At 49.0% G+C, this 17,628-nt stretch overlaps 1 protein-coding gene across 3 annotated transcripts; it reads left to right on the top strand.

Annotated features, from left to right (window-relative positions):
• Positions 1–389: 389 nt before the first annotated feature.
• Gsg1 (germ cell associated 1) lies at positions 390–16,751 on the top strand. 3 transcript variants are annotated; one of them, XM_040743430.1, is made up of 8 exons: positions 391–615; positions 1,383–1,442; positions 9,357–9,675; positions 11,240–11,410; positions 12,092–12,244; positions 13,382–13,444; positions 13,528–13,576; positions 16,338–16,751. In XM_040743430.1, the coding sequence occupies exons 3-8, from the start codon at positions 9,357–9,359 to the stop codon at positions 16,675–16,677; spliced, it is 1,095 nt and encodes a 364-aa protein (XP_040599364.1). In that variant the 5' UTR covers positions 391–615; positions 1,383–1,442; the 3' UTR covers positions 16,678–16,751. The 3 variants fall into 3 exon arrangements, with proteins under 3 accessions (XP_021084513.1, XP_012970888.2, XP_040599364.1); XM_021228854.2 differs by lacking the exon at positions 1,383–1,442 and having other exon boundaries at positions 390–615; XM_013115434.3 differs by lacking the exons at positions 1,383–1,442; positions 13,382–13,444 and having other exon boundaries at positions 390–615; positions 13,465–13,576.
• The last annotated feature ends 877 nt before the right edge of the window (positions 16,752–17,628 follow it).

The following is a 17,628-nucleotide window of genomic DNA, read 5'->3' as shown; positions in this document are numbered from 1 at the left end:
TTCACCCAGCATGGGGTAAGAGTCCCTTGTTGTATGGCTGCGTGTGTTCATTTCACTGTTTTGAACAGGGATGTCACAACATTTTCATGAGTATGCAACTCACAACTGTGATTCTGTTTGACAGCAGTGTGGTCTTAGGGCACCACGTGGCAGCCATCCCTAACCTTCAGAGTTGCCCTTGAACGAACTCCAGGTCCTTATTTATGTACAGTAAGCACTGATGGAAAGACCTCAGGAGGCACCCGGATTCTGCGCAGTACCCAGTGTGCCCCTTCTCCAAGCTGATCTTTCTGGGGCTGGAGAGCGGTGGGTGGGGTGTGGGGGGGGAGAGAACCCCGCCTGCCACTGTGACATCACAGAGCCAAGTCATAGAAACCCACCACCACCCAAGCCTCTGTCCTGCCTGGAGGACATTCATCCCCTCGCAACTCACCGCATACCACCTCCCCCCTCTGCTGGCAAGAGGGGACCTGGTGAATCCTCTCCCTCGACACCCAAGTCACGCAACTGAGTAACAACCATCAGAGAAGAGACTGAAGCACCTTTGTTTCAGAACTTCTACAGTGAATGAACAATTCCTCTCAGCTGACTCAAAATGTTTGTCTCACCCCGGAGGTAGGTACACGGCCTTTGGAAATTTTGTGAATACTGATCAATTAACTTCACTATTTGAGCCTCGGATTTAGTGGCATGATTCACACCTGGGGTCGGTGGGGTGGGGCGGGCCAGCATAGGGTTACTGGGCAGTGGGTAAGTGTTCAAAAAGCCAAGATAACCTAAGAAAGAGGCATTCCTGAGACTGTGGGGCAGAACTTAAAGCTCTCAAGCCAGCAATGTAGTCTCCTGGCGGCTCCCCAGTTCAGAAGAAGTCACAGAGCTCACGATCAGCTGGAGAGCCCTTTTGAGCACGGTAGTAAAAACCAGTCAGAGTTTGAAACTTTATTATCTTTTTTCATTGGTTCTTTAGAGTGGGGACAGCGAGGTTACCGGGGAATCCGTTTGCTAGCATGGACCTAAGAGGTATAAAGTACAGAACACTTGAACCCTTGCCTCCTTCTGGAGGCGGCTCCCTGATGTGACTGCAATCCGTGACTTTTCTTTTTTGAAGGTTCCTGGCTGCCCTGTGCTGGGTGGCACTTTAGTTTGAGTGGGGTCAGCCTTCCAGGGTTTGCAGGTTTGAACGTCCACTCCACCATGTCTACATTTGAGATCTGGGGCCATGTCAGACTGAATTCGAGCCCTCACTTATACAATAGAGACAGACGCCGCCTCTGAACCTGGCCGGGTGTGGGGACCTAGGGAGCCATTAGCGAAGCGTCTAGCCCCTAGCCTGGTAGCTCGGACGGTTTTTCCTTAGATTCCCTTTCCTTCCACCTCTTTAGATCTTCAGAGCAAAACTGTAGAGGACTCCCCACCTCCCCCGTCACCCCTTGGGGAAGCAGGTAGGTAAACGCTAGACCTCAGATGTGTTGAGGGGGTCGTGTTCCTAGCCTCACCTCTTGCACCTCCAGAACGAGGCAGGCCTACCTTACCCTCCCAACAGAAGGGGTTCGGGGACCTGCATCTCTGGGGGACAGAGAAAAGCTTGACTTTGGATTTGGCAGAAAGCAGGTAGGTCCTCACGCCTTGTACAGGGTGTGAGGAATTTACCCTAGGATCCAGTCTCTTCCCTGGGCCGGTCCTCGCCTGCATCATGGGAGGCCAGCGGGTCGCAGGGACCCACCCAAGGAAGAAAAAGAGGAAGAAACCTCGTGGTTCCCTGCCACACCCGTCCTGGAAGTCCCAAGCGCCCGCAGCGCAAGGGCGGGGCCTAGCCAAACAATTCAAAACAGGCTTCTGGTGCGTCGCCGTGGCAACCACGCCCGCTGCTAGGCAACTGGGGCGCCGTAGTAAACGCTGCCAGCGTTACTCATTGGGCGAAGCTCGATGGGAATCTCATCCGACTCAGGCACCGAGGCAGAGGGTGGAGACTAGGGGAAATGGGGAAGGAAACGATGAGGCCGGCGAGGGGGCGCGCTGCTGAGGTGGAAAGGGGTGACCCTGCATTGTGGAGAGCAGCATCCTGGACACCCCGCTTCCCCATTGAATCCTCTGCAGTCCTCTGGCAACCCGGGCCAGCCCTGAGCAGTCACTCGCTCGAGAGATTGCCCCACAGGAAATGCAGATGTGGCTGTCCCTCTGATTCACGCCAGAGGCTTGGGGCATGGAAGAAAGGCTGGGGCTTCCTCTCCTGGAAATGACTGCTGTAGCAAAAGCCTTCTAAGGATTCCAGGACAAAGTGCAAAGGAAAAGGCTCTAGGAAGGCTCTAAGTCTTTTCCTTTGGCCCTTCCCACTGAACATAAGAGAGTTCCCAGTACTCGTGGCCCACCTTAGGAGCACTTGAGGTTAAGCAGGTACAGATGAGAACAGGGGTCCAGAGTTGAACACAACACAGGCATTTGGAAGGTCATATATGTCCTCTGGGAAACCTTGGTCTCATCAATGAAGTTCGAGGACCCACAGTCTAATTAAGCCTCAGAAGGCTCGAGCCACGTCAAAATGATCCTAATCTGTAGGGAACCACCCCTCTTGAAAAGGACAGAACATTTCCGACCTGTCACAGTTTTGAGTGATGTTTGTCCTCTGGTCAGAGTAAAGATAATACTGGTTATGAGATCATCGCTATTTTCTGAGCCTTTGCTCACGGAAAGCAGGGCTGTTCCCACAGGTGGGAGGAAATGTCTGTGCGGAAGGGCCCCTGGTGTGACCCTGGTCCTCTGGGGTCCTTTTTGTGGCTCCCGGGTGCTTTTGTGGGTGAATGGGGAAGAGTGGCGTGTGCTTGAAGCTATTTGGACACGTGTCTGTGTTCATGTCTTTGCCCATCGGTTTCCCAATGGTGCCTTACAAAACTTTTGTTCACGGAAGTGAAGGCCGCAGTGGAGTCACCATGTGTAAAACATGGCCGGTTATACTGCATGCGCTGCCTAAGAATCGAATGAGAAGAACAAAGTCATAAGGCCCGTGATGAGATACACGGAAGCTGATGAGCTACTCACGTGGAAGGTGTCACCTGTCAGGAAGTGGAGGGGCAGAAAGTAGAGCTGTCTGTCCATCAGCCAGGGACAGACAAAGCGCTTTGTTTAATTCCCCCCTGGCCTTTTGCTCGTTGAGTAACACAAAGGAGTTACTTAATGGGGCCATGGGTCCAGAATTCTGGCCCCTGGGAGGACAGAGAAACTCTCACCAGGCAGGGCAAACAAGATGTCTAAGTGGATGCCTCGGGGAATGACGATACTGGATCCTTAGCCCCAGGCTCCTGGGTTAGGGGAGAGGTGAGCACCTGCTCTTGCTCAGTACCCTGGATCACCTCTGATCTGCTGCGTACTTGAAACGCTCTAAATTGAATTTCTGCCCACGGAGTATGTGTGACCCAAGACCAAACCATTTCTCTTGGTGCATATCTAGTAGAAAATGGTTTCACTGAGTGCAGTGAAGTGTGACCGAGGAGCAGGCCTTGGTATTGTGATGTCACAAATAGTGAAGTCACCCCAGAATCATTAACAGTCCCACATACCAAGATTAAATACTGTATTGAGATGCGGGATATTCCTCTCTCTACTGAGCTGTGAGCTTTTGAGTCAAGCCTAATTATTTTTGTTACGTTGACCAGCAATTACCTTTTCTGTTCTGAGAGAGGAGAGGAAAGGGGTGCGGATATAGCAAGCACAAATTACAATGAAAGGAAGTAAATGAGATGCTGGGTTCCGACTTTTTGTGGCAAGGCACAGAAACTCGTGCTTTTGTCAAGAGGAAACTGGACATTGGGGCCCAAGGTCCTCGGGGAGAGGGAGCTAAGACTGGTCACCCAGGCACCCACATAAATTGCACAGTGTAGGAATGGGCAGACCAGAGTTGCTGCGGAGACCTACACTAGTATTTTGAAAACCTTCTTTAAGGAAAACAATGTAAAAGTATAAGTTCGGATTGGGCAGCAGGTCCTTGGAAGCAGCCCAAGGGTCCAGGAGGTGGGATTTCATTAGCTTCGCTCTAAACCCACCGCTAGGCCTCCTCGCCTGCCACTCCCATCCCCTTTTCCCTGAAGAAGGCAAACTTCAGGCTATTAAGGCTTCGGGGGTGCGGTTTATGAGCAGAGCAATAAAAACCAAAGACACGGTGCTGTGCCAAGCAGTGACTCAAGGCGGGATATGAGACGTGTCTCCAAGAATTTGAAGGGTGGAAGCAGAGTGAAAAGAATTGGTCACTTCTAGGGTGGAGAGAGAATAAGGATACAATTAAAGAGAGAAAAATGTGCACAAAACTCATCAGGAAATGTTGGCTAACTGTATTTTCTGATACTGCGATGCTGTTTCCCATGGGAGCCATTTGAGGATCTGTTGAGTCACTGAGAACTGGAACTAGCCACCAAAAAATGTACTATAGGAAATAATCCTATGAAAGGTCCTCCCAGGAGTGGCTGGACGCCCCAAAGTTCATTCTAAGTCCTGAATTCCATAAGGCTGACACATGGCAGTCTGCAGATTCCTATTTGGGGTGAATGCCAAGTGAAGGAAAGGGAGCAGTTGTAAAGAGAAAAGTAGCCACCTCCACCCACAGTTTGCTGACTGGTAGGGAAGGAAAGGGCAGAAGAGAAGAAAACATAAGGGTGTAGCGCCGCCCAGCGGCTTGAGGAAGCCATGCAGCCAGGAAATCAGCCACAAAATTCTTGTCTCCTTCTCCCAAAGCAGAATGACTTGTGTCACAATGAATAAAGGGTGATAGGGTGATAACACATCCAAGGGCCAGCAAGATGGCTCAGCTGGTAGACAGGCTTGCCTCCAAGCCTGACAACCTGAGTTTGATTTCCTGGAACCCACATGATAGAAAAAGAGAACCAACTCCTCCCAGAGACAGACGTCTTCCATACCGCTGCTACACACACACACACACACACACACACACACACACACACACACACACACACACACTGAAAGTAAAAAGAAGAGAAAAAAGTTACAATAGAGGCACAATGGAAGAAAGACAGAAAGGAGAAAATCATTTTCAAAGAACAAACGACTTTTTCCACTCATTCAAAGGGGCAGTGGTGGCACACACCTTAATCCCAGCTCTTGGGAGACAGAGGCAGGTGGATCTTTGAGTTTGAGACAGTCTGGTCTATATGACCCAGGACAGCCAGGGCTACACAAAGAATCCCTGTCTCAAAAAAAATTATTCTGGGTAGAAGAAAAAGAACAGCTGCTGCAAAATATCAATTAAAATATCAATTAGTACAATTCTGAGGACAGAAAGAATAACGTGTGCTTCTAGTGACTGGCAAGAAGATGGTGATCCACCCCTTAATGTTTAGTTGGGTTCATCATCATCATCATTATTGAAACTTGTTTTGGGGAGAGTTGGGAAAGAATAGTGGGCATTACACACCCATCACGTTGCTGACCCTAGCTGGAGCATATCCCCAGATCTCCAGTCCTGTCCCATGCCATCCTCATCCAACACACTCAACATCACACATGGAGAGAAGCAAAAGTTTATGAACCACCTAGAAGGTGGAAACCACACACAGAACAAGCCTAAAGCTGTTTCCTAGGGGAGGCTGTGAAGTAATGACAGTGAACTTATAGATTTGTGTATTATAAAAATAAAATTCGAGCCCCAACCAGTCATACCACTTACCTAGGGAACAATGGGTAGGGACACATAAACCACCCTTTCCTTTTTACAGAAAGTCCCCTCTGCAAATGCAGGTCCGTGCCACTCGGCACTGAATCCCAGGTCCCCGATTGGCAAGTTCTCTGGCATAATCTCCAAGAACAGCTGGGCTGTGATTGCACCGTCAACTATTAAATGGCTGCGTTCACTGCACAGCAGCATTTAATCAAGAGGCATGCCATAAGCTATGAGCTAGAAGGGGGGAGGTGGGAAGGCAAGGGAGGAGGGAGGGAACTCAGCTTTCACTCTTGCTACACCGCACCAAAGAGACTTGGACAGATGACGTCCTTCCATCCTTCCAGACAGGCTACAAGATGCTGACCATGGGCAAGGTAACCAGCTTCCCCATTTTATGTCACAGGAGAGACCTTTAGACCTCATCACCCGGCTGTCCTTCTTATGAGACACTAATGCTGTGTTTTTCTGTTAGTGTACTTTGCTGTGAGCGTGGCTGCCATAGTGGTACCTACGGAACTTCTACTCTGACTCTTGTCTAGAAAGTAGAGTCACCTTGGTAAGGCAGAGCTTTCTTTACGCTGTGTCACTCAGTCTAGAGTCACTGTAAGGAAACTTGTGAAATGAGCATTCTTCTTCCAACTTGAGTAAGGCCTGGGACAAAGGATGTGTCATGGTGGACGATGATTCTTGAGAAGGCTCCTGAATGAGATGTCAGTTTAACTATCTGGGGTGGAGGAAGCTCGGTATCGTGCTCCCCTAGCAAGGGAAGTCCTGAACACTGGGGCACACACCTGCAATTCTAGCACTTGAGAGATGGAGGCAGGAGGGGCTGCAGTTCAAGGTCAACCTCTAGGTGTAGAGCCTCTAGTGGGGTTGAGGTCACAAACTACGTGAGACCCTTGTCTCCACAAGCGGAGAAGGAAGAGGGTGTGGTGGTGGTTATTTCAGCAAACAGTCTGGAGTCAGTTCAAGTTGGTGATCCTTTGTTTCTCAAATCATATCTTCCATAATTCACTTGTCATCATGGTTGGGGCCACAGGTATATGTAAGCCTTAATATTATTTTTTATATCTGAATAATCTGAAGGAACATATAGGTATATACATAACTTGAAACGGATTAAATATAAAGCCAAGATATGTTCTTAATCAACTAAGACTGAATAGCGCTATTAAAATTGAACCCTGAAGTGAGAGATTTGGAACTGCCTAGATCCTCAGTTTGGTCTTTTTATAGAATAATTAGTGAAGATGCTTTACCTGCAAGTTCACTTCATGTTCAAGCAACGGATGTCAGATAATTAGAAAGGACACCCACCACAGAGATGTCTCTGAATCAAGTGTAATGCCACAGTTTTCACAGGAGTTAAGATACGGAACAAACCTATGTGACTGCCAATACATGAGTAAGAAAAAGTTGCTGTACATAATGGGATTTTAGTGATCTGTAAAGAAAAATCATGGAAATTTCAGGGGAGTAGATAAAGTGGAAAAATATATGAGGTGAAATAAGCCAAACGGGGTGGGGGGCACGACTTAAAAGTAGCTTTTAATTTTTGAATATGTCTATACGTACGGGAGTATCATGGGCAATGAAGGGGCCATGAGAAGGGGAGAAGATCTAAACAGGAGGAAGGATGGGAAATAGAATAAAAAGGACTCGTGAGGGAGGGGCTGGTGGCAGTGAGCAGTGGGGTAGGGACCAAGTCCCAGAAGGGCAAAGAGAAAATGCCACTGTGACACCCACTGCTGTGCTTGCTAATTTTATAAAACTGATGAGTAAAACAATCAGGAAGGGAAACTCCCAGCACTGGAGTGAGGGTGGAAGCCAATAGCTTTTGGAACTAAAAAGAAGAGACCATCTTTGAGCAGTGAAACAGGGCAGTCACAATAGACTCTGGCAGCCGAGATCCCTCCTGCTCCTAGATGGTGTGACATTTGTCCTCAGTCAAGGTCACTCAGAGTCTTGCAAAGGCTGGCATTTCATTCATTCTTCTGTTTTGTATATGGATATTTGTATAATGGCCACCTTCATGTTTGTTACTGGCCCAGATAACACATGTGTGTGGTATGCACTGAGTTCATCCCTAGAGATTCTGAAGAACAAAGGGCCAAAGTTGTAAACTGTTACATAGATTCCGCTAAGCTGGGGTAACGGGAAGGTTGCTGGGTCTGCGTATTTGCCTGGGATGTTATTTCCATCTCTTAAGCTAAGCAGATTGAGGTCTGATTAATTCTGGTAGGAGAGATCCCATGAAAGCTCAAGATGTTTTGCTTTAAGAACCATCTGGAAGCTAAGCATGAGCTTCCTCTCTTTCCCCAAGTACTAAAGAACCCTACAATGCTCAAGACTGGTCATGGTTATTTTCAATCCAAATCACATGATGAGGTTGACAAGGTCAACGCTGATCTTTGTTTCTGAGACAGGATTTGATGTAGCACAGGCTGGCTTCAAAGTCACTAAGTAGCTGGGAATAATCTTCCTGCCTGCATCTCTCATGTGCTGGGACCACAGGTATGCACCACCACAATGGGTTTATATTGTGTTGGGATCAAACCTGGGATTCACGGGTACTAAGCAAACACTCTCAAAATGAGCTACAAACCCTCTGTCATCTTTTATCCTGAAGGCATCAAATTTCCCTCTGCTTCCCCTGGGGTGGTGCAACTTGATAATAGATAAACACCATAGAGTTATATTCCGCTATAAAGAAAAAAAAACTTCCTACGTTATTTACAGAAAATAAGTGAAACTGGTGAGCAACTTGGTAAGCGAAATAAACCAGACTCAGAAAGGCACATGCTTCATGGTTTCTCATTTATGTAAATACATATGCATGAATGTGGAAGGGGAACCATTGGGAGAGGAGGGCATCAGAGAGGATGAAGGGGGCGGGACAAATAACGCATGCTTTCTCTTAAATACAGAATTTAGATTGAACGGTGCGTACTACACATGACATGGAAGCAGGCACAATAGCATTATTTAGGGAACAGAAAGGAACCAGCACGAGAGAAGGGACAAGGAAGGGATAGAGAGTGCAAATACGAGCAAAATCGTGATGCACGTGTATGAAACTATTAGCACAAACCCACCATTTTATACACGAGTAAGTAATTACTAAAAGTACCCAGAAAGAAACGGAGCAACTCAGAGCATTTGCAGTGAGCCAGCCTTGTTTCCTTGCTGCCTCTGCCTGAGGATACATGCTGTAAGTGGGGTCCTGGGGGGTCTCCCACCCAGAGGCGCATGCACAAATTCCATGGGGCTTGCCAGCCAGAGGCCAGGCTAGCACGATGCTTGCTAGCCCTCTGAAGCAGACGGGTGTGACACCCCCCTGCTCACGCTCACGCCCAGCTCACTCGACGTCCGTATCCCGCGTGATACTGTCTCCCTTCTGGTTTCACCTCCATCCCTCTGTAAACCTGTCCAGTGTGTATCTGGCCATCACCTGCCTGTGTAAATTACTGCTGCTCTAAAAGTCACACGGGGTTCGGTGTCAATGAGCACCATCACTACAGGGCTTGCTCCTGGCCACATTGAAGCTCAGCTTCCCCGGGGGCTCCTGGAGGAAGCGCTCAAGTGGCAGGCTGTGGTCCTCAGCGTTGAGGGCAAGGGGAGAGAATGAGGCCTAAGAGTGTGCTCTCGGGCTGTCTCCTCATCCCCTCTCATCCCCTCTTGTGTGTTGCAGATGGAGCTCCAGAAGGCTTCCCCTGTCCAACGGACCCTCGTTTCTGCCGTCCTCACCATGCTATCACTCGGCCTCTCAACAGCATCCCTGCTCAGCAACGAATGGTTTGTGGGCACACAGAAGGTGCCCGAGCCCCTGTGCGGGCAAGGTCTGGCAGCCGAGTGCTTTGGCATGCCGATGTCCTTGGATGGGGTCGTCACCAACACATCAGCCCAGGCGGTGGTACAATCCACCTGGCAGGCTGGGGATGACCGGTTCTCCTTCCTTACCTTCCGCAGTGGCATGTGGCTATCCTGTGAGGAAACCATGGAAGGGCCAGGTAATGTCCTCGCCCCAGCTACGCCGGGTGTGTACGAGGGCATGCACACACGTGTGGAGGTTGGGGGGGGGCGCAGTGTGCAGGGATCCAGTCTCTCCTCCCGGCATGTGGATCCAGGGGATCAACCTCAGGTAGTCAGATTTGTCCAGCGTGCACCTTTACCCACTGAGCCGTCTCATTTAAAAGAATGTTTATTGAGACATTACCTCACTCTATGGCCCAGGCTGTCCTAGAACTCACTCTGTAGCTCTGGCTGACTTAGAAGTTGCTGCAATCCACCTGCCTTGGCTTCTTGGGTACTCATACTATGGAGATGAGACACCACGCCAGGCTAGGGCAGGGAATTTTTTTGAGTCTTATGCAGACAAAGAAACCCCATTAGGCCTGAGGAGTCAGAGCAGCTGTGGGAAAGCCTACACCTTCCCAAACCCTGATGGGCCTCATGCCCAAACCCCACTTCCTATTATCTCTTCTCCGAGACCCCTTTTAACAAAGTCAGAAGTCCCGGAGGCTCTTCAGCTCCTCCAGCTTCAGCTGACCCATTTTAACGAAGCTTTTGGGCCTGTCACATTGGAATCATTAGAACCTTCATGCTAGTGGGCTACAGTTGCTGCTTAGGAACAACCTTGGCTCTGCCCAGCTGGACCTCATATGAATAACTTCATTTCCATAGGCCTTGATTTTCCTGTTAGGTCAAAGGGGCCGAGGTGGATCACCTCTAAAGCCTCTTTCCTTCCAGGCTTGGGATTAGCGTTTCAATTTAAAAGGTATAGAACCAACATTCCAGAGGCTGAGGCGTGAAGATCCTGGGGAGCATCCTGGACTATCTAGTTAGACCACCTCAGAAACCCAAGGGTTGGAGACGTAGTGCTGTGGTTAGCATGTGTTAGCCCTGTTTTTAGCACCAAAGATAGGTATATCCTGCCTCCATCTCTTATTCCTGATTCAGAATATTTAAGTCACAGTGGAGCCTAGGAAGAGACTATATGAGGGTGATGTATTTTCTAAAAGCTGAGATCATATTCAACTTTATACTGAAATTTCTACAAAGTGGGCTTAAAGGAAAAGACACAGAAGAGAAATAAAAATGGGTGGGGAGAGGCAGAAGAGAGAGTGAGAAAGTTTGAGAACACATACATATTATCTGTAGCTTTGTGTCACCTAACACCGGCAAAGTCGCAGCTCTGCAAAAACAGTTTAGAGCCATTTTGGTCCAGCAGCAAAGTGTGTTAGCATGGACACAGGAAATTGGAACTCTGCCCTACAAAGATGCTCTCAGGAAAACATTATCTTCATAATCAGAGATGAAAGCCAGAAAAAAAAACGAATCTTGGATGCCTTATTCATGGGTGCATTTCCTCCTGCTGAACAAAATGGGTCACCAACCGAACAAAATAGGACACCAACTGAGTGAAGGGGCTACTTGTGTGCTCCTCAGGGGCAGCCAGAGCAAATGGAGCAGGGCTGAGTGTGGGGTGGGGTATCTCTACCCCACAGCCCCAGGAGGTCCTTATGGCATTGACCCTTGTGTGTTCCTTATGATGATGACCCTTGTGTGTCTTAGGGGAGAAGTGCCGAAGCTTCATTGAACTCACACCACCAGCCCAGAGAGGTGAGAAAGGACTACTGGAATTTGCCACGTTGCAAGGCTCATATCACCCCACTCTCCGATTTGGAGGGGAGTGGTTGATGGAGAAGGCCTCCCTCCTCCACCTCCCCTTGGGGCCCATGGCAAGTACGTGTTCAGTAACGGGAGACCCGGGCCTTTCTGGATCTAAACTGCTGTGACCTTCCTTTCTGGATCTAAACTGCTGTGACCTTCTTCCTCTACCTCTGAGCCCCACAGGTTGATAGGAATCCCTCCTAAATATACACTCATGCATATGTGAGAGTGCAGCTCACAAGTCAGTCACCAGCGCCCGGCCCAGACACAAGCTGAAGATTGTGGCCTTCTTCTCTCGTATTATTACTGGGGGGGGGGGGTTGGCTTTAGTTTTTGTTTCCTTGAGATGGGGTCTCTTTGTAGCTGGGCTAGCCTTGAGAAACCATTCTTCCTGCCTCTACCACCCTACTAGTGGGATTATGGGTAGAGGCTGCCTTGTCCAATGTGTTTTGATAAAAGAGAAGAAGTGAGAGGCCGGGAGGATAAATACTCAAGCCCTGATTAAAGAGAAAGACAAGAATGATGATTGGCACAGGACTAATGAAAATGAAGTGATCTGTTTGACAACTAAGCTTAGCAGTCTTTACAGCCCATCATGGTGATGCTGGTTCTTCACAGCCACCACTGGGTGCTGACTCCACCTTTCTCTGTCTCCTCCTGTTCCTCTGGGCCTCTGACTTCTGGTGGGCACTTGTGTCTACAGTGGTTACTAACTGCTGTCTGGGTGGCGTTCCTTTTCCTGGCTTCTTGCAGAAGTCCTCTGGTTATCACTGGGTACCCAAATTGCCTACATCGGACTTCAATTCATCAGCTTCCTCCTGCTACTGATAGATCTGCTGCTCACCAGTAACCCTGGCTGTGGGCTCAAGCTGAGCGCGTTTTCTGCCATCTCCTTGGTCCTGTCAGGTGAGTGACCTGAAGTGGCAAAAGGTGGTTCCTCATGGGGCTCCTTGGGATATTTTGTGGTTGTTTTGCTTTGTTCATACTGTGAGATGACCTAGGGCCTTCCTGTGTAGACTAGGCTAGGTTAGACTCACTATATAGCTAGCTGACTGGCTTCGAGCTTGGAGCTGGGATTAGAGGTGTACATCACCATGACTTGGCTCAAAGGGGTCCCTCTGAAGTACCACCTTCAAGGCTTGGGTCTTTGTCCTTGATGAGAGGCAGAAGGGACTAGTGAAGGGATAAATAAAAAGGAATCAGTAGTGGGTACCTTTCAGCGGGGCCTGCCAATACAACCAGGAGACAAGAAGAGTAGAGGGTTGAAGATTGTGAGAAGGCTCAGTGGGTAAGAACTCTTGTTGGGGATCTAAGTCAGAATCTCACACCCACACAAAAAGCTGGGCATGGCCACTTGTACCTGGAAGCCCAAGTCTGGGTGTGGGAGTATCAGGAAGATCTTTAGGTTTGCTGGTCAGCTTGCCTAGGCAAAACACAGTGAGCTCGATTCAGTAAGAAACCCTGTCTCACAAGACGGAAAACAACAGAGGACAACCCGACAGCCTCTGTACTTACGTGCAGGTTCTTGCACACGCTCACTTACACACATGCCTACAACCACACACAGAGAGAGGCAGCAGAAGACACTATAAAACTCTACCGTTATGTGCTCTTACTTCTAGGTTCCTTTATTTGCAAGCTTTCTCAACATGTAAAGCCTTTGGCTTGGTTTACTTTGCAACTGTAATGTATAGCTTTTCCACAGTCACTGTTGAACAAAATTGAAAGCAAAATAAGATTTTACACACACACACACACACACACACACACACACAGTGAAGTGAAGTTTAAATGGTAGGAAGAAGTAAAAATGAGCAACAGCCATGAGAGACTGACTCTGATTTTGCCACAGCTCTCAGCCAAAAGTTTGGGGTAATCATTGTAAAAATAGGCATGCAAGAAGACACCCCTCCCCTAGATTAGTTTCCCAGGAAATGTGATGGCAAAGGAGTCATGGATGCCCTGACATAGACTGACCCAGATGCCAACAGATAGATGCCATGCAGCCTTCTGCAAGGCCTCTGCCTTTTGTTCCCTGCATAGGCCTTCTGGGGATGGTGGCCCATATGATGTATTCACAAGTCTTCCAGGCAACTGCCAACTTAGGTCTTTTGTTCCCTGCATAGGCCTTCTGGGGATGGTGGCCCATATGATGTATTCACAAGTCTTCCAGGCAACTGCCAACTTAGGTCCGGACGACTGGAGACCACATTCGTGGAATTATGGCTGGGCTTTCTAGTGAGTACTCCTCATCCCCTGAACCTTCACAACCCATCACCAGCCACCAGGCACAGGATTTTCTACCCCCGGCTGGATGTACCTTCCCATGTTCTCCTCCTCCTCCAGTCCACTGCAGGGCTGGACCAGAGGGACATCTACTCCCTGCCTGCCTTCAGAGGGTGCATAGAACATTCTTGCTTGCTTTGAGGATGCAACTGGACCCGTTTTTCTGCTCAGCAGCTGTAATTAGTTGCTTCTTTGTCTGACCTACAAACTGTCCTTGAGTAACAAAGCTATGGGAACTATGCTATATGTTCCATATTTTATAATTTTGGGTATTAGAGAAGTGAACAATAATTATAACCTTGAAATTAGGTTTGAATTCCATCTGACTTATTGATGGTCCTCAATGGAAATCTCTTTCACTCATTATATACTCCCTTATTCCAAGAGTAACTTCTTACTAACTCCAGATTTTAGTCTTAATTCTCCTGAACTGCTAGAAGTAAACTGCATGGCATCAGCTGTCATCACCTTCAACACATCCATGAGGACAGTGCTAGAGCTCAGTGTAGACGGACACAGGAAGTGCTAGAGCTCAGTGTAGACAGACACAGGAAGTGCTAGAGCTCAGTGTAGACAGACACAGGAAGTGCTAGAGCCCAGTGTAGACGGACACAGGAAGTGCTAGAGCTCAGTGTAGACGGACACAGGAAGTGCTAGAGCTCAGTGTAGACGGACACAGGAAGTGCTAGAGCTCAGTGTAGACAGACACAGGAAGTGCTAGAGCTCAGTGTAGACAGACACAGGAAGTGCTAGAGCTCAGTGTAGACAGACACAGGAAGTGCTAGAGCTCAGTGTAGACAGACACAGGAAGTGCTAGAGCTCAGTGTAGACGGACACAGGAAGTGCTTCAACCAATGCCAACCCATTGCCACACACTTCACCACTGTTTGCTTCCTCATCCTAACCTTAAAACTCGGGATTACAGGTGTACCACCTTCCACACATTCAAGCAGATCATCCTTAAGTCCCAAGTACTCTTTCCTTGGAGACCCTCCCACCTTCCGGAGTTCTTTCTCTGTTGTTTGTTTCATGCTTTTCCTTTCTCCATGCAAAGCTAACAAGCCGATTCACATCAACTCAGATAAGTTCTGAGAGCCTCGACGGCACAGAACACACCCTATGCTGGGCTCACATGTCCATCTTCGTGCAGGTGCAATGGAGGCCTTTCCACAGTGGGTCCTGCCCATGTCCCCATGCTGCCTGCAGTACAGGCTCTGCCATTGAGGACTTTACCCATCCACCAGCCCCGTGTCAGCCTTGCTGGGTTCCCCAGTCAGGCCTCCCTTTTGGCCCACTTTCAGTCTTTCTTGGCATTTGAATGGAAGGGCTGGGTGGGTAAAGCAACTACCATGGAATCATAAGGACCTGAGTTCAAATCCTGGGACCCGTGCAGAAGCCATACACAATAGCCCATGCATCTGTGATCCCAGCCCTGTGAAGAGATGGGAGGCAGAGACAGAGTTCCTGAAAGCTCATAGGCCAGTGAGCCTGTGTGCTCGGTGTCTACAACAGCAAAGGGATAACTACCCCAGACAGGGTGGGAGAGAAGGACTGACCCAAGAGGCTATACACAGACACACGGAGACACGCAGATAGACAGACACACAGAGACACGCAGACACGCAGATAGACAGACACGCAGATAGACACAGACACACAGACACGCAGATAGACAGACACACAGAGACACACAGTCACGCAGATAGACACACAGACACAGAGACATGCAGATAGCAGACACACAGACACACAGCTAGACAGACAGAGACACGCAGACAGACAGACACACCGACACACAGAGACATGCAAATAGACACACAGACATACAGATAGACACACACACATGTGCACACACATACATGAAACAGTATTTGGGGGCTCAGGCTGACAGTCTCAGCAGAATGATCACATATGGAATCCACCATCAGGGGTAACAAACAGGAACCTGCAGGACAGCCCTCTGCCTGGCTGTCATCAGCCTTTGGCCTCCAATCACCCCCTCCTATCCTCACAAACTCGTTTCCTAGGCTTCACAGAAGGGCAGGGCTGTTGGGGGGGGTGGCTTCCCAGGTCTTCAGGAATGCTTGATGTAGTTCCCTGGGGACTTCTGCCTTTCTCAGATCCACCCAGCTTCTACCCACATGCAGCTTCCACTTAAACTACCCCTTGCCAAGAACCACAGTTTTCCTGTGATCAAATTCCACTAGAGCCAAGTGCCATGCCTTCAGATCTGTAGCAAAACGTTTCATGAATGACTCTCAAAAGGCTCAACTCTGGGGACAATTAAGAATGTTGGGCAGAGGAGGGATGGCGACTCCAGAGTCAGGGTAAAGGGACCTCTTTGGCGAAGTGCATGAAGGGAAGAAAGGATGGGAGGGGGTGCATTATTTCATTCTCTCCACATAGAAGAGAGCCGGAGGTCTGTGGGATCCAGATTTTATAGGGGTAAATATACACGCCACACACGAGACATAAAAGACCATGACTGACGACTGATGGGATTAAATGCATCGAACACCTCCTGCTTATTTCGACTCCGAAACCAAGGCAGATGAAGTCCTCTGGTCTCAGTCCTTCCCAGAAACATGGCAGAAGCAACACACTCATGTTCCTAAGTGCCCCCAAAAGACAGTGCCTTGTCTGTGGCAGAACAGTTGGCATTTTTCGTTCCATAAAGCCAGTCTCTTACTGTCCCTTCTCTGTCTGCCCCTAGCACGGCCTGGGTTTCCTTCACCTGCTGCATGGCGTCGGCCGTCACCACCTTCAACGCATACACAAGGATGGTGCTGGAGTTCGAGGGCCGGCACAGGAAGAGCTTCAACCCCAACCCCAGTTGCCTCGCCCACCACCACCGCTGTTTCCTTCCCCAGCTGGCATGCGCAGCCCAGGAAGGGGAACCTCTGACCAGCCGCCATCAGTATCCCAACCATCCCATCCGCTCCGTCTCCGAAGGCATTGACCTCTACTCAGCGCTACAAGACAAGGAATTTCAACAAGGGACCAGCCAGGAGCTAACAGAAGTGGCTGGGTCATCCGTAGAAGAGCAGTGTTAGAAGTTAAGTGGGTTTGGGGAGCAGGCTAAACCCTACCATCTGTTTGCTTATTATCAACATCCGCTTAAGCAAAAGTGTCTCTTGAGTCTCGTGTTTAAAAGCTAAGAACGAGAGGACCTTAGTCCTCTCCAGAAGGGCATTGCCCTGCCCCCTTTCCCTTGACAGCCCTTTGCTCTATCCATCTCCTGTCCAAAATCCTCGTCTCTTGACTGACTGCTTAAGGCCAGTTCTGGACTAAATGCAGACAAAAAGGCAAGTGAAATACAGTTCCGCCTTTAAGGGTCTGTCTGATAAAGCTGGTCAGCTTTCCAGAGGAAACAGGCGCAAGGAATCGATGGTGGCTTACCTACGTGCACTGGGCTGTTTCTGGCAGTCAAACACAGGACGATAGGAACAATGAAGGTGCCTCGCACACTTGCACACTAGTGTCTTGGATGCTCAGTCGTTAGTGCAGTCTGACGAAATGGGCTGGTTAGGGAGCTGGTTTCTCTTCCAGAGAACCTGTGTCCAATTTCCAGTGCCCAATGCATGGCGGTAAGTCCAGCTCCAGGGGATCTCACGCCCTGTCCCAGCCTCCACAGACACTGCACACAGGGCATGCGCACACACACATACAGGCAGGCAAACCACCCAGATGCATGAAATAAATTTCATTATTAAACATGACTCTAGGAGCTGTTGGAAGGTAGTATGATATATGAAGCTTCTATAGTCTATAGGATGAGGTCACTTCTAGAATGACCTCCCAAGCTCCCAGAGGAGACTCACACAGGGGCTTCTTCCATGACTGAGACTGAGGCAAGCCTTCTTCTCTGGATACTCACTGCTCATGCATCTCAAACTGTCCCTACTGTTTCCTCCACAAAGGATGCCATCCACCTACTCACCTTCTTTTCTACAAGGGAAGTAAACCACGCTGGTTAGAGAGAAAGAGAAGAGTACACGTGTATA

The sequence above is a fragment of the Mesocricetus auratus genome, unplaced genomic scaffold, assembly GCF_017639785.1.
Source record: "Mesocricetus auratus isolate SY011 unplaced genomic scaffold, BCM_Maur_2.0 Super-Scaffold_100001, whole genome shotgun sequence".
Classification (NCBI taxonomy): domain Eukaryota; kingdom Metazoa; phylum Chordata; class Mammalia; order Rodentia; family Cricetidae; genus Mesocricetus; species Mesocricetus auratus.
The sequence above is the reverse complement of the archived record's forward strand: the minus strand, read 5'-3'. Positions and strand labels throughout refer to the sequence as shown.